A 26,743-nucleotide genomic window follows, 5' to 3' on the forward strand; every position below is an offset into this window, starting at 1 on the left:
TCCTATAGTCTAAATTTTTATTATTGTATCCCCATGCTTTCAACTAATGTGTTGGACTCTCTCTCTTGAAACTCCTGCAAATTAGCTTGAACAGATTCACTTCAATATTTTGGCAAGATTGCTTCATAGGGTTGATTCTTTCCCTTAATTTACCAATTTTCAAAATGATGAACTGATTTCTTAGCATTCTACAAAGTTGACAAATGAGTTTTGGGGAGGATAAGGGGGTACATATCATTAAGAACTCATGAATTTGAATATATTTGATATGTTTCAATCCATTATAGTTTTTATTCTTATTAAATTTCAAGCATTTCCCAATTTTGGCCAGCAAGTATCTCTTCATGTTAGCTCTTGAGTCTTTTTGGTATAATTATAGTCTTCCTTTTTTTCCTGGCATGCAAAGATCTTTTAGGCTCATCATGAACCTTTTTTTGTCCCAGATACGAAATTAGACCTTTTTTTTCTGAAGAGTTGTAGCTTTTGTTGATGGGTGGGGGAAATAATGGTTTTTAAATATCATAATCTAAGTAATACTCATATCCTTTGCTAATGGGTTGATCATTATTTCTAGGCCTTCTAAGAAGATAAGGTAAAGAGTAACTTTGTTATTGTTTCGAAGAGAAAAATGAATGTGTGTGTGTGTTTGAGCTCCTTCTTCCCTCAGTAGATATGTGGTTGCACACTCTATATACTTTTCTCTGCATTTCCTTTTTTTAAATTCACATAACAGTATATCCTGGAGATCACTCTATAGCAGTATGTAGAAATTCTCCTCATTCCTTTTTACAGCTACTTACTGTTTCATTGTGTAGATGTACCATAGTTTAACATGTCACATCCCCAGTTGATGGATATTTGGGGTTGTTGTGTGTTTGCTATTATCATTAATGCTTCAGTAAATAGCCTCATGTATACTTCTGTTTGAACTTTTGCTATTATATATTTGTGATAGACTTCTGGAAATGTGATTTCAGGTTCAAAAGATAAATGCAGAGTTTATTTAGATATTACCAAATTCCCCTTTATAGGCTTGTCCTATTTGTATGCCTAACAACTGTGTATGAGAGTGCTAGTTTCCCTACTACCTCACTAGTTATTGTCAGACTTTTGTGTTTTTAGATGACAGATACTGTCTTGTAATTTTAATTTGCATTTCTCTTATAACTGAAGTTAATCATCTTTTCATAGGCTTGAGGTCGTTTGCCTTTTTCCTTTGCTAACTGGCTGAAACTGTCTGTATATTAGGGATATATTTTTTCTATAACATACCTTGTAAATAATTCTTTCACAGTGTATCATTGGTCTTTTACTTTGCTTATAGCTTTATTTTCAGTGTAAAAATCTTTTTAATTTACATAATCAAATGTTTCAGTATTTTTATTACCTTCTGGATTTTAAGTCATGGAGATTTTCTTTTTTTCCTAGTCTCAGGATATAGAATAGCTCACCCATGTTTTCTTCTAGTTCATGAGTGGGTTCATTTTTTTTCCTCCAAGAGATTTCTGATTCATTTGGAATTTATTCTGGTGTAGAGAAACGGACTCAATTTTATCTTTTTCCATGTTTATTTAGTTATCTCCATACCATATACTAGAAAGTTTCTTCCATACTAATTTAAGATGCTACTTTTACTGTGTACTACATCTTTTTTTTAAAATCTTTATTGTTGAATGTATTATAGATGTTCCTCATTTTTCCCCCATTGACCCCCTCCTCCCCACTTCCGCCTCCCTCCCGCCTTTCCCCACACTATTGTCTGTGTCCATTGGTTATGCATATAAGTTCTTTGGTTTATCTCTTCCCACCCCTAACCCCTTTCCCTTTGAAGTTTGTCAGTCTAGCAATGAATTTGTGCTTCCTAATCCCTTCACCTTTTTCACCCATTCCCCCAACCCCCTTCCCATCTGGCAACCAACAAAATATTCTCTCTATCTATGAGAATGTTTCTGTTCTGCCTGTTCATTTTGTTTGTAGATTCCATTGTCGATAGATATGTATTCATTGCCATTTTGTTTGTTCATATATTTTATCTTTTTCTTCAAAAAGACCCTTCATCATTTCATACAATAACGGTTTGGTGGTGATGAACTCCTTTAACTTTTTCTTGTCTGGGAAAGTTTTTATATGTCCATCGATTCTAAATGACAGCTTTGGTTGTAGGTTCTTGCTTTTCATCACTCTGAATATTTCTTGCCACTACCTTCTGGCTGCAAAGTTTCTTTTGAGAAATCAGCTGACAGCCTTATGGGAACTCCCTTGTAGGTAACTAGCTGCCTTTCCCTTGCTGCTTTTAAGATTCTCTCTTTGTCTTGAACCTTTTGCATTTTGATGATGATGTGTCTTGGTGTGGGTCTCTTGGGGTTCATCTTGTTTGGGACTTTCTGTGCTTCCTGGACTTGTATGTCTGTTTCCTTCACCAAGTTAGGAAAGTTTTCTGCCATTATTGTTTCAAACAGGTTTTCCATTTTTTGTTCTCGCTCTTCTCCTTCTGGCACCCCCAAGATGCAAATGTTGGCACGCTTGAAGTTGTCTCAGAGGCTCCTTACACTGTCCTCATTTTTTTGGATTATTTTTTCTTTTTGCTGTTCTGATTGGGCATTTTTTGCTTCCTTATATTCCAAATCGATGGTTTGTTTCTTGGATTTACGTACTCTACTATTGAATCTGTGTAAATTATTCTTTATTTCAGTTAATGCCTCCTTCATTTCTGACTGTGCAACCATCATTTCTGACTGGTCCTTTTTTATGCTCTTGAGGCCCTCACTGAGGTTCTCACTAAGTTCATTGAGCATCCTTATAAGCAGTATTTTGAACTCAGCATCTGTTAGGTTGCTTATCGCCATTTCGCTTAGTTCCCCTCCTGAGGTTTTGTTCTGTTCTTTCATTTGGGACCTGTTTCTTTGTCTCCTCATTTTGGCTGCCTCCCTGTGTTTGTTTCTGTGTATTACTTAACGAGCAGTATGGGGCTATCTGAGACCATACTGTTTGAAAGAATTTAGGAACACCTGAAGCAGGATCCAAGACAGGCCAATCCTATGGTTAAGCAACTGGCAACAGCTTGGGTGGACCTGAAAGTTGGGTGGAGCGGGGCCTCAGGGAATCACCAGGGTGGGGTTACCAGAGTGAGTCAGGTTGCTGGAGTCCCAGATATGGCTTCTGTCTGCCGCCCCAGGGAAGGGCTCACCAAAGGAACAAAGGCCTCTGACAGCACGTTTCCAGCCCTCGTCCCAGTGCCAAACAGCTCAGTTCTTCCCTGTGTGTCTCTGGTGCCTCTCGAGATGCCTCCCCTCCAAGCTTAGAGGGAGAGAGTCCGATAAGTCCATGCGCGGGCACTTTAAGGAGCTGCCTGGGGCTCCAGCGCGTCAGCTTCCCTGGGCCTCAGTTCCCGCTGGTTTTTCCAGCCAGAAGTTATGGGGATTCTCTTCCTGGCACTGGAACCCTGAGCGGGGCACCTGGTGTGGGACGGGGACCCTTCAGTCCTCAGGGAGGACCTTCCCAGCCGAAGTATCCTGATTTTTATCTGCTGCACGTGGGTGTGGGACCAGCCCCTCGCGCCTCTGCCCCTCCTACCAGTCTGGATGTGGCTGCTGCTTTAATTCCGTAGTTGTAGGACTTCAGTCAGTTTTGCATGATGGTTATTCTGTAGTTTAGTTGTAACTTTGATGTGGTTGTGGGAGGACGCGATACTGCAGTTACCTACGCCGCCATCTTGACCGGAAGTCTCCTGTGTACTACATCTTCACGTCCACTTTTATCTTTTTCTTATTGGTTTATGAATCATTAAACAGTTTTAATTAGGGAGACTTTATGCTTTTTAAATTATACATATTTTTAATATTTAAGAACATGTAGATGTAAAATTATGTGTTTAATTTTAAAAGATGTTTGGTTACCCTGACACTAAAATATTCTAGGAAGTTATGGTTAAAAGTCACCATGTTATCATAAGAACTTCATAATATAGTTCTATAAAGAATAGGGGGGTTATTGGAATTATTCTGGGTAGGACAGGCCAGGATGAAATGTTAGAATTTTGTTTGTTTGTTTTTTTTATCCTCACCCGAGGATATTTTTCCATTTTTTGTACAGATAGAATGGGAGGGAGAGAGAGGAAGGGAGAGAGAGTGAGAAACATCTACGTGAAGGGACACATCGAGTGGCTGCCACCCGCACGACCAACCAGGGCCGGGGACAAACTGCAACCGAAGTACGTGCCCTTAGCGGGAACCGAACTCGGGTCTCTCTGGACCGCAGGCCGACGCTCGAACCGCTGAGCCAAACTGGCCAGGGCAGAAATGTTAGAATTTTGGAGGGAAGGGTAAAAAATATTTGTGAGATCTTGAAAAATAATTTCTTACATGACTTGTGATATATAAGCTTTGTCTAAAGATTATAAATAGTGTACAGTCGGCCCTCATTTATCGCGGTTAAGCAGGTCCAGACTCTACCGCGATAAATGAAAAACTGCGGTAGAGTGAAGCTTCGAAAGTTGAAAGTCGAAGTGCGAAGTGGCAAGGGATGACTGTGTCATGCCTTTGTTTACATAAGGTTTCAGTAAACTATTCCTTTTTTGTTTTTTCTTTTAGCACCATGTATGTATTTGGTGGTTTCAATAGTCTCCTCCTCAGTGACATCCTGGTATTTACCTCGGAACAATGTGAAGCACACCGGAGTGAAGCTGCTTGTGTAGCAGCAGGACCTGGCATCCAGTGTGTGTGGGACACAGAGTCATCTCAGTGTATCTCCTGGGAGTTGACAACAGAAACACAACAAGAAAAATTAAAATCAGAATGTTTTTCCAAAAGAAGTATGTTTTTTTCTCTTCTTAAAATTTAGTTAATTTAAGTCTCATTTTATCTGAATCATTAAGGCACTTAGCATATGTACACTTTTTAGGTTCATGTTATTATCCAAAAATACTCAGTAATAACTTATGCAAAGGCTTTATGGAAAATTGGTTTGTAAGAACCTTTACAATGGGTGGGAACATGCCATGTGGTTTCTGTAAGCTTTCTGTGAATCAGGGAGACAGAAACCTCCTTCGCATTGCATAGACGTTGTATACTAACTCCAGAACCTGGCTGCCACTGGTTTGAGGAGGTGCAATCCAATGATTTTTTATGTATGTTAATAAAAATGTTCTGTAGCTGCACTGTCCTAGTATGGTAACTACTAGCCACACATGGCTATAAGGCACTCTGAAATGAGACTGGTGTGACCGAAGAACTGAAATTTTTATTTTAATTAAATTAAAAATACATGTGGCTAGTGGCTACAATATTGCATTATGCTGTTATAATGTTAAGGATGAGATGAAGAGGGCCAACACAAAAAAGCTGTGTTGGAGTTGATCTTGTGGATAGAAGTAAAGTTGCTATCTTTGCAAAGTACTATTCTTTTCTACCTTCTCTAGTTGGGCACAGCATGATAGCAAGACAGACAGTTGCTGATGATAAGAAGTGATCTCTGTTTCTAGAATTACCTGTTATATTTTCCAAGCCTTCTTCATCTTGCCTACTTAGCTTATTACCCTTTTGCTTTGACATTTAGCACAATGCAAAGGAATATTGAGAAAGTCCATTAAGAGTAAGAAAAATAGCCCTGGCTGGTTTGGCTCAGTGGTAGAGCATCGGCCTGAGGACCAAAGAGTTGCAGGTTCGATTCTTGTCAAGGGCATGTACCTCAGTTGTGGTTCATCCCCAGCCCCAGTTGGGGTTGTGTGGGTGTCTCTCTCACATCAATGTTTCTCTCTCTTCCTCCCTCCCTCCCTCCTGCTCTATCTGAAGATAACAGCAAAAATGTCCTCAGGTGAGGATTTAAAAAAAAAAAAGTATGTTGACTGAATTTCTTAAGTATTAGGGTTGGTATAACAGTTACCATGAGAGTTATGGTGGGTAGAGGATGCTTTCACTCTTAAGCTGGACATAAGTCTTCAGTAAAAATACCCAGGCACCTTCCAGGTTCACTGATGGGCTGGTGAGTGCTAGAGAACTGAGATGACCAGAACCTGGTAGGGTTAGTCCCTGTCTCCTAAAAGGAATAAAATCATGACATAGTTATTTTTAACCCAAATTTAAAAGTTATAATTAGTCCGGCCAGTGTGGCTCAGTGGTTGAGCATTGACCCATGCATCAAGAGGTCGCTGGTTCGATTCCCGGCCAGGACACATGCACGGATTTTGGGCCCGACCCCCCAGTGGGGGCCATGTGGGAGGTGGCCAATCAGTGTTCTCTCTCATCGATATTTCTGTCTCTCTCTCCCTTTCACTTCCTCTCTCTTTAAAAATCAATAAAGGGGGAAAAATAAGTTCTAATTAAATGTCAAATTTTATAGGAAATAATATTTATTTACCTTAGGTGTTTCAGTGTGACCCCATTTTATGTTAACTCATCTCAGATGTCACCTCTTTGGTTCACTCTTCTTTCTGTTTGGGCTCAGTCCTTGGGGTGATGACCAGGGCAGGGGAAAAAAACCTAAGGAGCAGGATGCTGAAGTCTTTGTGAGGTAGGCCCTGCCCTTTCTTATTCGTGGATTCTACCATGTGCTGTGTCCATGAGTGATCCAACAGATGAGCAATACAGTTATGCAGCATCTCCTTTGTTGTTGACCTTGACCTCTCTAGGGTCAATAGGAGATGCAGCAGGTAGGTCTATAGTAGCCCAGAAGTTCTCAAACTTACACTCTTAGATTTATATATCTGTCTACAAAATGCAGCTTAGCCTAGTGCCTCCTTTGGGGTTCTGTGGTGCTGCCTACTTCCTGTGCCCAATTAGGCTTGTGTTTACAGCTAGGAGGAATGGCTTGATATCCTACCTTTGTTTGGCTCCAGGGAAGCTCTTGGTGTTCATACTATTGTTAGTTGATTTTTTTCTTGGGGAGAAAAATATTTAAAGAACCAAAGCTACTTCCATTTTATCTTGCTGTTGTAGAATTAAATTAGCCTCTCCTTGTTTTTCCTTTCTGTGTACTTTTGTTGGGGGAGTGAGTACAAAATAGTGGGTTTTTTTTCCAGATTGTTTACTTATTTCTGAATCTGTTTTAACCTAAAGTCACTAGTATATTTTCCTGCCAGTTACACTCCTTATTTTACTTCCCAACACTTGTTACATTTCTTTTTTTTTTTTTTACCTCAGTCTCAGATTGTGCTCAACAGCAGCTGTAATGGCCTGTGACTTTTCTGAGGAGAAGCTGTCACAGTTGATGAGTTTTTCTTCTCTTCATAGCTCTTGACCATGACAGATGTGACCAACACACGGATTGTTACAGCTGCACGGCCAACACCAATGACTGCCACTGGTGCAACGACTATTGTGTCCCTAGGAACCACAGCTGCACGGAAAGCCAGGTCAGGGGCTGTTTCTCAAGGATTTCAGAGGATGGAAAAATCCGGAGTGGGATTATATGTAGATTATAGTGTATATGGTATAAATACTGGTCCAGAGTTATTTTTTAAACCTTCAGTGTAGACTTGGATTTTATTGTTGCTCAGGTTTTTTTTTAGGAAGGGATGCTCTGTACATTCTAAGTTCAAAGGTCCTTGTTACAGGATTGACATGTGTTTTAGAAGTAAGGAAGGACTGGTGTTTTGAGTACTCCTCAGTCCCTAGTATGGCTGTGGCTAAGTACTAGAGCCTTGGTGTGAGACTTGGTGAGCTCTACCTGTACAGGGTTTTGGAAACAAGTTAAGACTTGAGACTAAAAGTGAGTCAGGTGTGTAGTAGCCACACTGAATTGTGGAAGTAATAGACTTTGTAAAATTGCCTTGCTTTGTGTTATATCTTGGCTTAGCATAATTAATGCTTACCATTTATAATTTTTTATTTAGGTTATAAGGCAACAAAAACGATGACTCAGCTTTTATGGTTTTTTGACGGTTTATAAGACATTCTTAGTCTGTATAATTCATAAAATACAAAACTTTTAGCCTGTTTGGGAGGCATTTGAAAAGCATTACATTCAACATCCCCATTTTATAGATGAATAGGTTGAAGCATGGTATTTAAGAGTGCATTGCTTCCTTGCCGGGTAAAGGCATGTCCTGAGCAGAACCTTTCACTAATGTTTTTACTGCAACGCAGCTTCATTTGCAGTTTGCTTCTTTAATTCGATTTTTAGTATCCTATTTGTCCTTATCATGAATTCTCTCTGTTGATAAATAAGAGGAAAGCTTTTGTCCACTGTGTTCTAGATCTCCATTTCTAGGTATGAGAACTGCCCTAAGGATAACCCCATGTACTACTGTAACAAGAAGACCAGCTGTAGGAGCTGTGCCCTGGACCAGAACTGCCAGTGGGAGCCCCGGAATCAGGAGTGCATTGCCCTGCCTGGTAGGCTTTACAGGGGCATCTTGGTGTGTGTGTGTGTGTGGGGGGGGGGTGGTGCGGGGGGATTCAAAGACTTCATACACATGCCTCCAATACTGTGCAGTTTTGATAGAACCCAGAGTGCGGCGGGCGGGGCACAAGCTTCTTTCATCCATTCATCCCTCATACCACTATTGTGGTTATTTTTTAAAACAAAAATACAGTTCTTAAGTATGCTCCTACCTTCTTTTGAAATGAAGTGAGACATCATCTGTTGTTCTAGAGAGTCAAATGACAGCTTGACTCTGTATTATTGAGCCCACTCTTTGTTTTCACCCCACTCCCCTGTGCAGCCTGGGAATACAATGCAGTAGTCTCAGCAGTCAGTCTGCTGGGCACCTGATGAAGAGTACTTCTTATTGACCACTGGGATTAGATTCTCAGCACCTTCTGACAAGAAGGCGGGGAGAGATGCCTATGTCCTCAACACCTCTTTGGGAGATCTGCAGCCCCAACTACCTTAATTTATGGCATTTCTGAGGTTTGGGATGATGAATTAAGGGGCCTGAGGCCAGCCAGCCATGACTAAAACTGTATGATATATTTGCTCAACCAAGATACTCACGAAGGGGGACTTCTGTGGCTCTGTGCAACATCTGAGGCATGTGCAGGGCAGTTGGGCTTTAGCAGTCCCCTTGTAAATGTCCTTTGGAAGTACTTGATTCAGCTTGCATGAGTGGTCTTGTTCTTTGTCTCATTGCACCTCAAACTTGAATGCACAGAGTACCTGGGGTTCTTGCTATAAGTCAGATTCGGGTAAAAATCTAGGGTGGGGCCCAGAATGTACATTTGAACAAACAGTGACACTGATTCCACACTTTGAGAAGCAAGTGTTTATCTGCTTTTAAATAATCCCTGACCCATGGTACCTTTCATTTATCTCACTGACTGTTAATGAACGTTGTTGATGGTGTCTCCAGGGTACTTTGGCTCTGGTGACTTTGGTTCTCTGGTGAAGTTGCTTTGCTTGCTGTCTTCCGGGAAGTATTCACTACTTCTTTGGGTAGTTTCAGGGAAATCACAGTAGCATATTATAGGCTTGCCTTGTGTGCTACAGTTGTATTACTTTGGTGGTGTTTTTTCCCCTCTTCAAAAGGATCTTTTCACTTCATGTTTGGGATAATTTTGCACTTGATTTTACCTTCCACTTGATGTGAAAACAGTGCCGCTTTTGAAGACTGTAGATTTATTCATTCACCAAATCATTTCTCTTCTTGCAGTTTTTAACCCCATCTTTCCAATATCCAATATTTGTATTCATTTTTCTGCTCTTTACTTGAATTTTAGTCTTGTTTTTAATTGTTCTTCAAAAGGAGATTTATAAAATCCAACCCTGGCACCAAACAAGCAAACGTTCTCTTCTAAGGCACAGGAGGGTTGACCTCAGAATGTTTTTTGAGATCCAAGAAATATGACTGATAAGCATTTTAAAAATTCTCATATTCTGTATTTGGTCCTTAGTAATGTATCTGATACTCTCACAACATCCTAGGAAGTTCCTGGAATTCAAATCACTAAAACCATTTAAGTGTTTGGTAATTCAAACTGGTAATTGTAATGGTATTGTGTGATTTCTAAAACTGTTTTTTCTTTCTCTTCCTCCTTTACAAAAGAAAATATCTGTGGCGTTGGCTGGCATTTGGTTGTAAACATGTGTTTGAAAATTACTACTGCCAAGGAGAATTATGACAATGCTAAATTGTACTGTAGGAACCACAATGCCGTTTTGGCTTCTCTTACAACCCAGAAGAAGATAGACTTTGTCCTTAAGCAGCTGCGAATAATGCAGTCATCGCAGAGCATGGTGAGTTAAAATCCTCAGAACATAAGTTTCTAGATCCACAGTCTACTGAGGGCATGAACACAGCTTACCTGTAACGTGCTTGGCAGGAGGAGTGCTGTGTAGCAGACTGTGGAACTGCACTGTCAAATTTTCTTGCTTTCATGCCTTCTTTCTCTCTTTCTTTCTTGTTAATCCTCACCTGAGGATATTTTTTCATTGATTTTTAGACAGAGTGGAAGGGAGAGAGAGACAGAGACAGAGACAGACAGACATCAACTGGTTACCTCCTGTATGACCCCAGCCGGGGCTAGGGATCGAACATGCAACCCAGGTATGTGTCCTGGACCAGGAATCCAACCCACAACCCTTTGGTCCATAGGCCAACACTCTAACCACTGTGTACACTGTCTAGGGCTGCCTTCTTTCTTATCTTAAAATTTTTAACACTTTTTTTTTATCCTCACCCAAGGACATTTTTTTGCATTTATTTTCAGGTAGAGCAGAAGGGAGAGAGGGAGGAAGAGAGAAAGAGAGAGAGAGAGAGAGAGAGAGAGAGAAACATTGCCGTGAGAGAGACACATCGACTGGCTGCCACACACGTGACCACAACTGGGGCCAGGGACCAGCTGCAACCGAGGCACATGCCCTTAGTGGGAACCAAACCTGGGACCCTCTGGTCCGCAGGCTGACACTCTAACTGCTGAACCAAGGCTCTAATTAGTCTTTTTTTTTTTTTTTTCAGTGCAACTTTGATATGTTCTGGATACTCAGACATTGGTAATACATTATAAATGTGGTTACCTCAGGGGACATTATGGCCACATTTGATCTTTTATATCTTAAAAGTTTTTTCAAACTTATAATTTCCATTAGAGACTGCTCATATTGTTTGTTTCTTTTTATCTCACCCCCAAATATGGGTCTCTACAGTGTTCTGTCCTTGGCTGTCAGCTGATCTTACCTATAGTCACTCCTTAGAAAATTGATGGCTTATAGTTTTGCTCATTACCAATGACTCCCAATTCCACGTGTCTCAAAGAATAGCAGGTTAGAAGGATTTGGCTCTCCTAGCTGGCCACAGATATTCTATCTTCTGGCCCCTCTTCTTTCTTCCTCAGGTTTTCTAGCTCTTGAAGGTTCTGGGGAGTCAAATTAGCTGGGACTACATTTATACAACAGGAATTCACAGTCTTGTGTTAAGCTGTAAGTGAAACTGTAAGTCTAGACTGAGAGCCCAAGCTTGTATGGAAAAACAAGCAAGAGTACCCAACCTAACCTTTAGGACAGAGGCTGGCTGATAGATAACTAGAAAGAGGTAACCCCTGAAGATGAGAAGGAGTGAACTGGGAAGGTGAATAGGGAAAGGATCTCTGTCCTTTGCTACTCACACATGCAAGACACGGAGATTGAGGGGTGAGCTCAGGCTGCGTGGAAAGAAACTGCTGTAGTTGGGTCTTATGAGGAATCAAGGCCAAATCCTGAGAGGCCTTGTCTGCAATGCTGATTGCTTTGAGTTTTATCATGAAAGGAAAGGGAAGTATTGAAGAACTTTTTTTTTATCTCACCCGAGGACGTTTTTCTATTTTTTGTTCAGATAGAGGGGGAAGGAGAGAGAGAGAGAGAAACATCACGAAAGGGATACATCGAGTGGTTACCACCCACAAGACCCAACCAGGGCCGGGGACAAACTGCAACTGAGGTACGTGCCCTTAGCGGGAACCGAACTCGGGTCTCTCTGGACCCTAGGCCGAGCCGACGCTCCAACCGCTGAGGCAAACCGGATAGGGCTATTGAAGAATTTTTATTTTTTCATTTATTTATTTTTTTATCCTCACCTGAGGACATTTTTACATTTATCTTCAGATAGAGTGGGAGGGAGAAAGGGAGAAAGAGAGACAGAGAAACATTGATGTGAGAGAGACACACCAAGTGGTTGCCACACACACAACCCCAACCTGAGGCCAGGGACAAACCGCAACTGACGTATGTGCCCTTAGCGGGAACTGAACCCGGAACTCTCTGGTCTGTGGGCCAACGCTCTAACCACTGAGCCAAACCGGCCAGGGCTTGAAGAACTTTTAAAACGCATTCATTTCAATTATTTTCTTTCCTTAAAAAATAATACATATTTCAAAAGAAATTTAGAAAATAGTAACATTAAAAATAAAATAAATACTACTCATTACAACTAAAAATAACTATGTTTGGGTGTGTTTATTTCTTTTAGGTCTTTTAATAGACATGCATAATATTTTTCCTCTCAAAAATGGAAATACATCGTACATTTTATTTTATAACTGGTAAGGACTATCTTTCATTTCTGGGCTAAACTTTATACTTTTACTTTAAAAGGATTTTTTAGCCCTGACCGCTTTGGCTTAGCAGTTAGAGCATCGGCCTGTGGACCAATGAGTCGTGGGTTTAATTCCAGTCAAGGGCACATACCTCGGTTGCGATTTGTCCCTGGCCCTGGTCAGGGTCGTGCGGGAGGCAGCCACTCAATGTGTCCCTTTCACGTCGATGTTTCTCTCTCTCTCTTTCTCTGTTCCTCTCTCTCCCTCCCACTCTGTCTGAACAAAAAATGGAGAAATGTCCTCAGGTGAGGATAAAAATAAATAAAAGGATTTTTTAATGCAGTGGGAAGGAAATTTCAGTAGAGCAGGAGACAGAAACTCTCCCAGGGGTTTACTGTGCCATTTTCCCTGTAAAATTCAGTGTCAGCCATTACCCCTCAGCTGAAGGTGGGAATTTACAATTATCTGAACTGGCCAATGCCCCCAAACAGGCTTAGTTAGTAATTCTGAGGATAGACATAGTATAACCAATATTTCATAAATAAATATTGGCAAGATGGTTTCATGTATGAATAGACATTTAAGACAAGTTTGGGGATGGCTGTCTCTTCATAGCATGTCATAGGATGTGGAAATTTTGGACCTTGATTATTGTTTTGCCATTAATCTCTGTGAAGTTTTTGATACATTATATTCTCTGAGCTATATTTTTGTCCTTTGTAAAATGGACATGTTGAAGTGCCAGACATGATATACAAGATAAAATGATGGTCTATCCTTATCTGCAATGGTTGAGTCAGTGTATAGGGAGGTTTTCCTGTATCTTTGGGGAATATATAACCTCATGGTTTTTATCTAGAAGCCTGTTTTGGTCAAGATATTGATTATGTTCATAGCTGTGTCTGTTTTGCCTATAGACCAAGCTGACCTTGACCCCATGGGTTGGGCTTCGGAAGATCAATGTGTCCTACTGGTGCTGGGAAGATATGTCCCCATTCACAAATAGTTCGCTACAGTGGATGCCATCTGAGCCCAGTGATGCTGGATTCTGTGGAATCTTGTCAGAACCCAGTACTCGGGGTCTGAAGGCAGCAACCTGCATAAACCCACTCAATGGTAGTGTCTGTGAAAGGCAGGGTAAGTATATGGGGAACTATGCATTATTGGTAGTTCTTTGAAGGAGAAACCATAGGAGGCATAGTATTGAGATATGTGAAATATTCATGAAAAACAGTATTGATTTCAAGCATATGAAGCAAAGTATAACCTGGAATTTTAAAAGCAGAAGGAATTACTATATTGCTCTGAATAGTATGGTCCATAAGCCTAAACAAAAATAACTAATACTACTCAAAGAACCTAATATTCTAATTAACAATGAGATTGATTGGTTTGTTGATCACAAAAAGTATTGAGACTTGCTCTAAAAGGTAAATTTCTTAGCGTTGACAGAGAAATGCTGTGGAAGAAAGAACCAAAAATGCAAATAAAAGCAAAGGAAAGATCAGAACTGACAGTGGGGGGCAAAAGGGACAGTGGACAGAAAGATTGTGTGAGTGGGGAGAACAAAGATGAGTGCAGTTCTGTGACCGAAAACAGAAGCAAACCTGATGCACTAAAGCTGTGCTTCAGTACTGAAGGCACAAACACTTTGAGTAGCTGCATGAGTTTGAATCTCCTCTGGACTACATTGAGGCTTCTTAAAGGCAGACACAGGGGCAGCACCTGCAGCATGCAGACAAGCGTCCTGCAGAGGGTCTCACAAGTAATAGGTGGAATTTTCTGGGCACTTTTGGTAGGCTGAACTTCATTGACATTATGTCTCATTTTAGGAAGGTACCATAATTTGAGGAACACAGAGGTGAAGAAGAGAATTTATAGCACTGTAGGAGTCACCTTTAAATATTATTTCTAAACTTCCTGAAGGGGAGCTTTTTAGCCATTTTGGATTCTGGGTGCTTTGTAGTCTGTCTTCTCCAAAATATACAAATACTTTGTTGCATATTCAGGTGGGTTATAAAAGCCCTGAAGTTCATCCTGGGTCCCCTATATTGTAAGGAGCTTTAAAACCCTTACTTGAATGGAAAAATTAGCTTGTTCTCACATGTCTGTCCTTAATGCTCTTAGAAAAAGAAAATCATCTTATCCCCCCAAGTGTGTAAATATACTTGACTAAATAGTACATGGTGACTGTAATGCTTTCTGTTTTCTCCTTCATTTAGTATAGTCAGTCCACTGAATTGATTTCATGACATACAACCTACTGAAAAGCCTTTGACCTTAGTTGACACGGTGGGAGCTCTAAGTGTCTCTCTTGGCTTTACTTCCCAGCAAACCACAGCACCAAGCAGTGCCGGACGCCATGTGCCTTGAGGACAGCGTGTGGAGAGTGCACCAGCGGCAGCTCCGAGTGCATGTGGTGCAGCAACATGAAGCAGTGTGTGGATTCCAATGCCTACGTGGCTTCCTTCCCTTATGGCCAGTGCATGGAGTGGTATACCATGAGCAGCTGTCCCCGTAAGTGAAAAGTGAGCTCTAGGCACAAATGAGGGCCTAGACAACTCCTGCGTAAGGCAGTGCTGTCAGCCTCTGAACATTTTAGGGACAAGACTGGACTCGACCTTCAGCTCAGGTCTGTCCATACTGTCTGATGAGAACCTTCATAGAGAATGAAGCACAATGACTAAGTAAATAAATATAGGTTAGATCATAGAATGTAGACATAACTGCTCAACTTCACTGTCATATTGCTCAATCCATGTATGGTCTCCACATCTTTTTTTTAAATTCTCACTCGAGAATATTTTTCTATTTATCTTCAGATAGAGTGGGAGGAAGAGAAAGGGAGAGAGAGAAACATTGATGTGAGAGGGACACATTGACTGATTGCCTCCCACTTGACCCCAGCCAGGTCCAGGGACTAACCACAACCAAGATATATGACCTTGGCTGGAATCGAACCCGAGACTCATTGGTCTGCGGGCCGACGCTCTCCTGCTGAGCCAAACTGGCCTAGGCTGGTCTCCACATCTTATTCATATAACTCATAAAGCAAGTGCTTTCTAGTAAGTGATAGTTAAGGTTCATTCTGCCTCCAATATCCTAGGATTGAGAAAGAGGGGAGGAGTCCCCATTACATGTAGAGCAGCAAGAAATTGGGTTCTTCAAATTTATTATGTCATTTAAAGTCACAATAGAATAGGAATTTTGACTCACAGAAATTGAATAGTCTGTTAAAGATAAAGGTAATTTAAATACAATGAATTCAAATCTACTGGTGATCATGAATTGCAACTTGTGTTTTTAACAGCTGAAAATTGTTCAGGCTACTGTACCTGTAGTCATTGCTTGGAGCAACCAGGCTGCGGCTGGTGTACTGATCCCAGCAATACTGGCAAAGGGAAATGCATAGAGGGCTCCTATAAAGGACCAGTGAAGATGCCTTCTCAGGCCCCTATAGGAAATTTCTACCCACAGCCCCTTCTCAATTCCAGCATGTGTTTGGAGGACAGCAGATACAACTGGTCTTTCATTCATTGTCCAGGTAAGATGTCTTGTGTACCCAAAATCAAGTATTTCACCACCTATTTGCAAATAATAAAACCTTGAAAGCTACGTTACTTATATGGATTTTCTTTCAGAAAAAAAAATTACATCTGTTTTGGAGAAAAAGTTTTACATGAAAAAGTATTTTTATTATCAATTAATGAAAATAAGAATTTTAAGTGAGCTGTTTTGTAAAAGTAATGAAATAAGTTCATAATAAAAAACGAAATATTACAGATATAGATAAAATAAAAACTCCTTGTCTCCAGTTCATCAGAGAGGTAAAAACTTTTTAACAGTTTGATACAGCTCTCTCTAGACATACCAACATATATTTTTAAAACAAAAAAAAATAGTACGCATATGATATAGTTCTGTAGTTTGTTTTTTACTTAAAAATACGTCTTGGCAGTTGTTGGTGGGAAATTAAAAGTAAGGTCTCTTGCCAACCCAGAAATTCCTCTCCTCAAATGTAGAAAAGAAAGAAAACAGTTTGCTTTAAGCAGACTGTGATGGGTGTCACAGGCAATCCAGTAATGAGATTGCAACGGCAAAGCAAAATCTCACCCTTTTAAATAAATAACCAAGTAGATACAATCCATTATATACATATTCTCAAGATGAATGATCCTTTGTCCTTATGTGAGAGGATTTGATGGCATCGGTTGCTGTACATTTTTTCATAGTTCATCCTGAATTTACATGGTAATTGGGGTGACCACCTGTGTTAAGTAATTACCTTTAAGAAAAAATAGACCGTGTTGTAACTTTATGATAAGCATGTGGTTGCAGCTTGGTACAGTGCACCTAGGCTAAATTCCTGAAATGCCTAGGAGATGGGGTGCTATTTCCTTGATATTTTCATTTCAAAGAGATGGCTCCCAGGCCCTTAAGAAAAACATTATTGGATTGTAGTGCTGACAAGAGGCTTATTTAGGTTGAAAAAAGATTTATATAATATGAAAGAAACAGAAATGATATATAAATACAGGTTTTCTTAATGAAATGTTCTAAGAAAAGGGAGAAGGGGAAAAGATCTCTTTCCATTTTGGCAAAAGGAAAAATCCAATTTGCCTGTTTGTCTCCCTTGCTCCCTCCCTCCCTTTCTCTCTCTCTCCTTCTATCTATCCTCCCTCTCCTTTTCCCCTCCTTCCTTCCCTTTCCCTCCTATCCTTTTCTTTCCTTCTCTCCCTCTTTCCCTCCTCTCTGGGCTTTCCAGTGGTTGATGCAAGAAGGAATAGACCATGAGTTGGCCTAAAAGCCTGCTGGGGAGGCTACCCTAAGAAACTAACCTTGAAAAATTGGCCTTTGATTCAGATTTTCAGTAAATACTCAGGAATGTGCTGATGGACCTCCAGTACAGTTGGGAGAGTCTAGGCAGGTACAAAGTCTCCCAGGAGGTTAGTCTGTGAGAACTTCTCTAAGAGCCTGTCAGACAGTGCCACTGACCACAGCGCTCTCTGTGAGTTATGTAAGGGAAAGACCATCGTAAACAAAAAGAAAAGGTAAGAGACAGACTGGGAAAAAATATCTGCAGAGTATATATCCAATGATTCCAGAGTATGTAAACCTCCTCCCTCCAGGAAAAAAGTAACTAAATGTCAACCCAACAGAAAAAGTAGGCAAATGATGTAAAGAAGTAGCTGCACCATTTTGCATTCTCACTAACAATGTAGAAGGCGCAGATTTCTTCACATCCTCATCAATACTGTGTTCATCTTTTTCTTTTTCTTTTTTTAAATCCTCACCCAAGGATATTTTTCCACTGGTTTTTAGAAAGGAAGGGAGGGAGAGAGGGGGGAAAAAAAAACATCGATATGAGAGAGAGACACATTGATTGGTTGCTTCCCACATGTACCCCGACTGGGGCCAGGAATCAAACCCACAAAACCCAGGCACATGCCTTTGATCAGAAATTGAACTTGTACCTTTCCATGTGTGGGCGACACTCTAACCACTGGGCGACACTGGCCAGGGCAACACTGTGTTCACCTTTTTAAATTGCAGCTGTTCTCTGTATGAGAAGTGGTATCTTACTGTGGTTTTGATTTGCATTTCCCTAGTGACTAATGAAGTTGAGCATCTTATTGACCATTTGTATGTCATCTTTAGAAAAACGTCTATTCAAAGTCTTTGCCCATTTTTAAAGTGCATTATTTATCTTTATATTATTGACCTATAAGAGTTCTATACGAATCCTAAATATGTCCCTGGTTGCAATATTTTCTTTCATTATTTTTTCTTTCTTTTTTAATTAGTCTTTTTAAATTTTATTTTATTTATTTATTTTTGTTACAGATGTTTCTCCTTTTACCCCCATTGACACCCTCCTCTCCCTCCTTCCCCGCCCTGGCCCCAGCTTTGTTGTCCATGTTCATTGGTTATGTGAACATGCATATAAGTTCTGTGGTTTATCTCTCCCCCACCCCTACCCCCTTTTCTGGGGATTGTCAGTCTGTACCCTACTTTCACGTCTCCAGGACTACCCTGTTCTTCAGACTGTTATGTTCATTATAGTCCACAAATAAGTGAGATCATATGATACTTGTCTTTCTCTGCTTGGCTTGTTTTGCTTAAGATAATACTTTCCAGGTCCCTCCATGTTGTCTCAAAGGATAAGAGATCTTTCTTTCTTACAGCTGCATAGTACTCTATTGTGAAATGTACCACAGCTTTTTTATCCATTCGTCTACTGATGGACACTTGGGCTGTTTCCAGATCTTAGCTGTTGTAATAGTGCTGCTATGAACATGGGGGTACAGATATTCTTTCTGATTAGTGTTTCAGGCTTCTTAGGATATATTTTTAGAAGTGGGATCACTGGGTCAAACGGCAATTCAATTTTTAATTTTTTGAGGTAACACCATAGTGTTTTCCATAGTGGCTGCACCAGTCTGCATTCCCACCAGCAGTGTACTAGAATCCCCTTTTCTCCACACCCTCGTCAACACTTGTTGTTTGATGATTTGTTGATGATGGCCATTTTGATAGATGTGCGATGATACTTCATTGTTGTTTTAACTTGCATCTCTCTGATGATTAGTGATGTTGAGCATTTCTTCATAGGTCTCTTAGCCATTTGTATGTTCTGTTTGGAGAGGTGTCTATTTAGTTCCTTTACCCATTTTTTTTTTTTTTTTATCCTCATCCGAGGACATTTTTCCATTTTTTGTACAGACAGAGTGGGAGGGAGAGAGAGGGAGAGAGAGAGAGAGAGGGAAACATCGATGTGAAAGGGACACATCGAGTGGCTGCCACCCGCACGACCAACCAGGGCCGGGGACAAACTGCAACCGAGGTACGTGCCCTTAGCGGGAACCAAACCCAGGTCTCTCGGGACCACAGGCGGACGCTCTAACCGCTGAGCCAAACCGGCCAGAGCCCTTTACCCATTTTTTTAATTGGGTTCTTTGACCTTTTTTTGTTGAGCTGTATGAGCACTCTGTATATTTTAAAAATTAACTCCTTATCTGATATATCATTGGCAGTTATGCTCTCCCATACAGTGGTTGCCGTTCCATTCTGGTGGTGGTTTCTTTTGCTGTGCAGAAGCTTTTGAGTTTGATGTAGTTGCATGTGTTCATTTTTCTCTTTTGTTTCTGTTGCCTTAGGTGATGTGTCAGTAAAAATTCTGCTGCATTGATGTCTGAAATTTTGTTGCCTATATTTTCTTCTAGGATTTGTATGGATTCATGAGTCACATTTAAGTCTTTTATCCATTTTGAGTTTATTCTTGTGTATGGTGTAAGTTGATGGTCTAGTTTTATTTTTTTACATGTAGCTGTCCAATTTTCCCAACACCCTTTATTAAAGAGGCTGTCTTTACTCCATTGTATGCTCTTGCCACCTTTGTCAAATATTAATTGAGCATAATGTTTTGGGTCTATTTCTGGGTTCTCTGTTCTATTCCATTGATCTATGTGCTTGTTCTTGTGCCAGTACCAGGCTGTTTTACAGTAGCTTTGTAGTATAACCTGATATCCGGTATTGTGATCCCGCCCACTTTGTCCTTTTTTTTTTCAAGATTGCTATGGCTATTTAGGATCTTTTTTGGTTTCATATGAACTTTTGAAGTATTTGTTCTAGTTCTGTGAAGTATGTCATTGGTATTTTGATGGGGATTGCATTGAATCTATATATAGTTTTGGGTAGTATGGACATTTTAATGATGTTAATTCTTCCAATCCATGAACAAGGTATGTACTTCCACTTTTTTATATCTTCCTCTATTTCTTTTTTCAATGACCTGTAGTTTTCTGTGATGAGGTCCTTTACTTCTTTGGTTAAGTTTATTCCTAGGTATCTTAATTTTTTCTTTCTTTTTTTTTTATCCTCACCCGAGGACATTTTTCCATTTTTTGTTCAGGTAGAGTGGGAGGGAGAGAGAGAGAGAGAGAGAAACATCGATGTGAAAGGAGCACATCGAGTGGCTGCCACCTGCACAACCAACCAGGGCCGGGGACAAACTGCAACCGAGGTACGCGCCCTTAGCGGGAACCGAACCTAGGTCTCTCAGGACCGCAGGCCGACGCTCTAACCTCTGAGCCAAACCGGCCAGGGCAGTTTTTTCTTTCTTAATAGTATCTTTTGAAATACAAAAGTTTTAAATTTTGTAATTCCAGTGTGTTTTTTTTTAATCCCATGTGCTTTTGGTATTGCAGCTAAGAAATCAGTGCCTTAACTAACCCAAGATCACAGAGATTTACTCCTGTGTTTTCTTTTTTTTTTTTTTGGTACGTGCCCCTAGCGGGAACTGAACCCAGGACTCTCTGGTCCGCAGGCTGATGCTCCAACCGCTGAGCCATACTGGCCAGGGCCTGTGTTTTTTTTAAAGTTGCATTCCTTTATCTCTTATTTTTAGGTCCGTGATCCACTTTTTTAAAAATGTTTTAAGTCAGATATCTTTTATTATTTTTAAATATGTTTTTATTTATTTTTTTAGGAGAGAGAGATAGAAACATCGATGTGAGAGAGAAACACTGATCGACTGCCTCCTGCATGCCCCCCGACTAGGGATTGAGCCCACAACCCAGGCATGTACCCTGACAGGGAATTGAACCAGGACCTCTTTGTTAATGGGATGATGCTCAATCCACTGAGCCACACCTGCTGGGACATGATCCACTTTTTTTTTTTTGGTTACTCCTCATCTGAGGATATTTTTCCCATTCATTTTTAGAGATAGTGAAAGGGAGAGAAGGAAGGAAGGAGGGAGGGGGAGAGAGAGAAAGAATGAAAGATGTCGATTGGTTGCCTCTCGCATGCACCCCATTTAGTGCCAGGGATCAGACCTGCAACCCAGGTACGTGCCCTTGACTGGGAATTGAACTTGTGATCCTTTGGTCAACAAGCTGATACCCTAACCACTGAACCACACCAGCCAGAGCCATGATCCACTTTTTTTTTTATTTTATCCTCACTGGAGGACATTTTTGCATTTATCTTCAGATAGAGCAGGAGTGTGTGTGTGGGGGGGCATTGATGTTAGAGAGACACATTGACCGGCTGCCACCTACACGACCCCAACCGAGGCAGGGACAAACTGCAACCGAAGTACATGCCCTTCTCGGGAACTGAACTCAGGCCGATGCTTTAACTGCTGAGCCAAACTGGCTAGGGCATCAATTATTTAAATGTTGATAGAATTTATCAGTGAAGCCATCTGGGCTTGGACTTTTCTTTGTAGGAAGATCTTTGATTATTAATTTAATCTGTTCATGTATATAGGTTTATTCAGATTTTCTATTTCTGCTTGAGTCAGTTTTGATAATCTGTGTTTTTCTAGAATTTGTCTATTTCATCTAAGTAATCAAATTTGTTGGCACACAGTTCATAATATTTTCTTAAAGACATCTTTTTAGCCATGTGTGTTCTCCTGTTTAACCTATTGAGGGTTTTTTGTTTTGTGTCTAATTTTGTTTTATCCATTTTTATTTTGCAAATTCTATAAATATTATGAGGTGTTTATTTTTTTTTTCAGAGCTTGTGTTCTTGTTATTTTTAAATTTTTTTTGTTAAACCTTGTCTGAGGATATTTTCCATTGATATTTAGACAGAGTAAAAGGGAGGGAGGGAGAAAGGGGGAGAGAAAGAGAGAAACATGAATGTGAGAGAGAGACATTGATTGTTTGCCTCCAACACAACCCTGACCAGGGCCAGTGATTGAACCTGCAACCCAGGTACGTGCCCTTGACCAGGAATTTAACTCATGAACCTCTGGTCCACGGGCTGACACTCTTACTGCTGAGCCAAACCAGCCAGGGTCATAGCTTACTTTCTTATTTAACTGATACAATAATCTCTCAAGTCTCTTTCAATACTAAAATTAGTATTTTTCATTCTCTTAAGTTTCTTACATCAACCCTCTTCCCCCTTCAGGGTTAGTTGCTCTTCATGTTTATCAAGGTGGTGCCTTTACACTAATGATTTTCTTATACTGGTTACTTTTCAAGGTTGATTTTTATTTGTTTTTAGGATTTTCTAGATTTATCACTATTAGGTACACTGAGCTGTTGTGAAGGTGTTGTATGGTGTCCTAAGGAAGAAGCTAGCTAGCCAGCCACAGGACTCTCCAATTCTGGTCTGCTCTGACTGTTGTAGAGTGGTCTGCATTCCTCCCTCAATGGAAGAAGAAGGGAGCAATGGACCACATGCCTGGATGCATTTGTCATTTTCATGATTGTGCCAACTGCCTCCCCGCACTGGGATGTTATAGCAACCTGAAGATAGCTGGAACATTGCCCTGATTTTTTTTACTGACCCCCAACTTCCCCTCTCCTTCCCACCCCACAGAACTGTCCATTCCTACTGTAGTCCCGGACAGATGCCTCAGCTAGCTGTTGAGCAGGTCATGAGGTACTTCCTACTATCCATCACTCTCCTGAGGCCTGCTCTGGCTCTCAGCCTTTGTTGGATTGTTCAGGTGTCAAGTGGTAAAGTGCATGTAGTCACTTTGTCAGTCCCTTCCTTTTGCTACATGAGGATACAGGTGTCTCAACTCTCATTTTTCTGTCAGATTGACTATATCTGCTTTACAATTTCTAGAAATTCCTCAGTATTTCAGAAGTATCTCTAATACTTCTGATAGCACATTTTTCTCTCATCCCATACTCCTATTGATTTAATAATTGTTTTTATATTTCTTCTGTAATTTCAGTGAGATTTTGAAGAGGAACCAGAATATAGATTTTTTGTAGATGATTTTAGGTATTATATTTTATGTGTGTTGTGTTTTGCTGTTTTGCTGTATAGTTGGTCCTCCATATCCATGGGTTTTGCATCCACAGAGTGGAAGGCTGACTAAGGGACTTGAGCATCAGTAGATACGAAGGGATGACTGTATAGAGGGTTATTCATCTTCACAGGAATAACATGTATATCCCATACAGCTAAAGTAATTTTGGTGCAGCCCTGGCCAGTGTTGCTCAGTGGTTAGAGTGTCAGCCTGCACACTGAAGTGTCATGGGTTCTATTCCTGATCAAGGACACATCCCTGGTTTGCAGGTTCGATTGCCAGCCCTTTGGGCGCATGTGGGAGGCAATCAATTGATGTGTCTCTCTCGCATCGATGTTTCTCTCTCTCCCCCCTTCCTCCCTCTCTTCTACTCTCTCTAAAAAATAAAAAATAAATGGAAAAAAATATCCTTGGGTGAGGATTAACAAAATAAATACAAATAAAGTGATTTTGGTGTAAACATAACTGATACAGTCATTTTGAGTTTTTCAGCTGCAGTGTTTATAGAACAACTCGAATACCTACAGGGATGAGGTAGAGAATAGTTGGTAAGTAGAACAGATACAGGGTTATGGAAAGTTTCTGATATAGTAAAAAAACTGTATCATGCTAATCAAGCAAGAAAGATCTGCAAAAGCAGCTAGAAGAGTAAATCTTAAATGTTCTCATACACACAAAAAAATATGTGATGTGATCTAGGTTATAGCTAATGCTATGGTGATAATCATTTGGCAATCTATAAGTGTATCAAATCAACATATTGTACACCTTAAGTTTACCCAATGTTATATGCCAATTATATCTCAATAAAACTGTTTACTGTGGTACAGGTTGTGTGCTATGTAATGGCCCCTCTGGAGTCTGCAGTGCATAGCTGCACAGCTGTACTGAGCAGTCCTGAGTGGTCCAGGCTTCTGTGCCCTCCTAGTTATAAAGTTCTTATGCATCAAGGATCTTACTTGTTCCACTTATGGAAATGTTTATATATAAAGATGGTTATTTTTCTAAAAATGAAAAATTGAAAGCAAACTATCGGAATTTAAGGGAATGGTTAAATAACTTATGCTTCATAGAAATCATTATGCCACTAAAAGTTTTGTTTATGATAGATGAAATAATGTGGTAAAATAATTGTGATCTAAGTTTAAAAGTCAGAATTTAATATTACGATGAACAACAACTGTGTAAAACTTTATTTTAAAAATACTGAAAGGAAAAATTCCAAATGTGAACAGTGATCTCTGGGTGGTAGAATTGTATATGATTTTCCTGCCTTCCTTGTATTTTTCAAATTCAACTACCATAAGCATATATTATTTTTACAATGAATAGCAACAAAAATTACTGTTTTGATGGCTATGGAATTTCTTCTTGCAGTCTTATACTTCTGATTTTCACGCACTGGCTCTTGTTTGATATTTTAATCTTATTTCTCAAACTAGTTTTTAGTTAGCCAATTTTGATGATTTTGTCTTTAGAGGCAGTTAAGGAGCCTAGATAACTGCAAATAAATCTTGTGGAACTTACTCCACCCAGTTGTATAATGGGACAAAAAGAAAATTATTTTTCTTTCAGCTTGCCAGTGCAATGGCCACAGCAAATGCATTAATCAGAGTATCTGTGAGAAGTGTGAGAACCTGACCACGGGCAAGCACTGTGAGACCTGCATATCTGGCTTCTATGGTGATCCCACCAATGGGGGGAAATGTCAGCGTAAGTCAAATCCATCCATCAGGGTTACTGACGGCAACCTAGGCAAAACACAGTACTTCTGTTTGACTTGAATATGTAAGAGGAGAGAAGCCACTTGGTTTTGGATACTGTGTTTCTTAAGTCATACTTGTCAGCAGTTCAGCTGAGTCTGGGAGAAAGTGAGTTGAGCTGTCAAGTGTCCGAGTAGCCAGTTAAAGCAACAAACCAAAAATGAAAGAATTAAGCTTTTAATCACTTGCTGCGGTGGTATAAGAAAGAGTCTTAAAGTGGAGAAAGAACTGACTCCCCTTGTTCCATGATCCCTCCTGGGATGGTGCGCTGGCTGAGTGGCAGTTGGATGAGCACACAGGTGGGGGTTCTTCTCACTGTTGAGGGAGCCCAGACAAAAGGCTCAGCAAAAGCCTCTTATGGACCCTGAGGTGGGAGGGGAGGGTGAAGGGGAAAAGCCAGAAGAAGAAAAGCACTGGTGACTGAGAGTGGGGAAAGTGTCTTCAAGGCTCCCTCCTCCTCCCCACAAGGAGGCTCAGCAGAGGCCTGAAGATGACCTCTGCCCAGGCCTCAGACAGAGACCTAGGAATGAAGGTGGCTGAAGTAGGGATGCAGATGTGTGAAAACAGGTGGCCAACCAGGGGTTCCTGAGACCTTGGCTGCAGCTCCTTTCAGAGACTTCCACCCAAGGTGGTATGGGGAGGGCAGCTTTCTCTGTAAGGCCTGCCAGGGAAAGCCTATGGTTGGAAAAAATCACATGTAGGTTTTTAACCAGGAGCTGGACTCCTCAGTACTTCTGTTATATTTTAAATATTTAAATAGTTCCTTGTTTCCCTATACATGTCAAAGAGGTTCCTATAAGCAATAGGATATTCTATTGTTAGAACATAAATTATGTTTTCATAAATGATCAGTGATACCAATAAACCGATTTTTGGTTTGTGCTAGTTTCCAGTGGACAGACTTTTCAAATTCTAAGCAGGAAAATAAATAACAGAAGAAAATCTCTGGCTACTCCCCAAATTCTGCCTCTAAACCCCTTAGCCTGGCCCTTGAAAACAGTCTGATCACAGAGCAACCAGGAGAGAGCTGTATTCTAGCAGTATCCCTAAACCTCTCTGGGGTTTGGTTTCCTCGTCTGCAAAGTGGGGAAATTAGGGTGGTTGTTGAAATGAAAGCAGTCAGAGGAGTACATGACATGCAGTCATCACTCAGTAGATGTGAGCAATTATTATTACTCTTCTATGTCATTTCCTACCACTTTTAAATAAAATCTCTTACTCAGATTAAAAGATATTCAGTAAAAATATTTTCCCACTCCTGTGAATAGACTTCATCCATTAGACAGTAATCAGAGTACCTAATCTTCTTGATAATTGTGTACAAGGCATTGTGCTGGCAGCCACCTGAGACATAGGGGCTTTTATTATCCCCATGATCAAGGAACCTGCCCAGCTTCTCACTGCAAGATGTGGCTATGCTGGGAACCACATCTAGGATGTGTGGATTTAACTGTTGGGCCTCCTTGTGCCTCCAAGTGCCTGTACTGACAGCCAGGTCAGCTGGGATCTGTGCCTTGTCATTATCGTGATATCTGCATCTACCATCTAGAAAAATTACATCCTGCCCTGTAGCATTTGTGGGGCCTGAGTACTATCGTCCAGAACTTAGAACTAACTTTATTTTTTAGAATTTCAATCTACAATAGAAAGCATGGTTTTTAAAATACTGTGAGTGACACCAAGTCTTTAATGTTTTCCTCTTAGAATTGAATAGTCTTTAAGCTAAGGATAATAGCCATGATTTATTGAATGCTTAC

The 26,743-nt window shown here is 40.4% G+C and overlaps 1 protein-coding gene across 2 annotated transcripts in view; it reads left to right on the forward strand.

Annotated features, from left to right (window-relative positions):
• Positions 1-26,743, forward strand: part of ATRN (attractin) — a 185,008-nt gene that overhangs the window by 96,017 nt on the left and 62,248 nt on the right. For both annotated transcript variants that reach the window (XM_036244251.1, XM_036244252.1), the window contains exons 12-19: positions 4,590-4,810; positions 7,227-7,348; positions 8,192-8,330; positions 9,980-10,170; positions 13,361-13,580; positions 14,775-14,960; positions 15,754-15,987; positions 24,799-24,936. In XM_036244251.1, coding sequence (XP_036100144.1) covers positions 4,590-4,810; positions 7,227-7,348; positions 8,192-8,330; positions 9,980-10,170; positions 13,361-13,580; positions 14,775-14,960; positions 15,754-15,987; positions 24,799-24,936 — 1,451 coding nt within the window. The remainder of the gene's footprint in view (positions 1-4,589; positions 4,811-7,226; positions 7,349-8,191; positions 8,331-9,979; positions 10,171-13,360; positions 13,581-14,774; positions 14,961-15,753; positions 15,988-24,798; positions 24,937-26,743) is intronic.

Source organism: Molossus molossus, unplaced genomic scaffold (assembly GCF_014108415.1).
Source record: "Molossus molossus isolate mMolMol1 unplaced genomic scaffold, mMolMol1.p scaffold_m16_p_6, whole genome shotgun sequence".
NCBI lineage: Eukaryota > Metazoa > Chordata > Mammalia > Chiroptera > Molossidae > Molossus > Molossus molossus.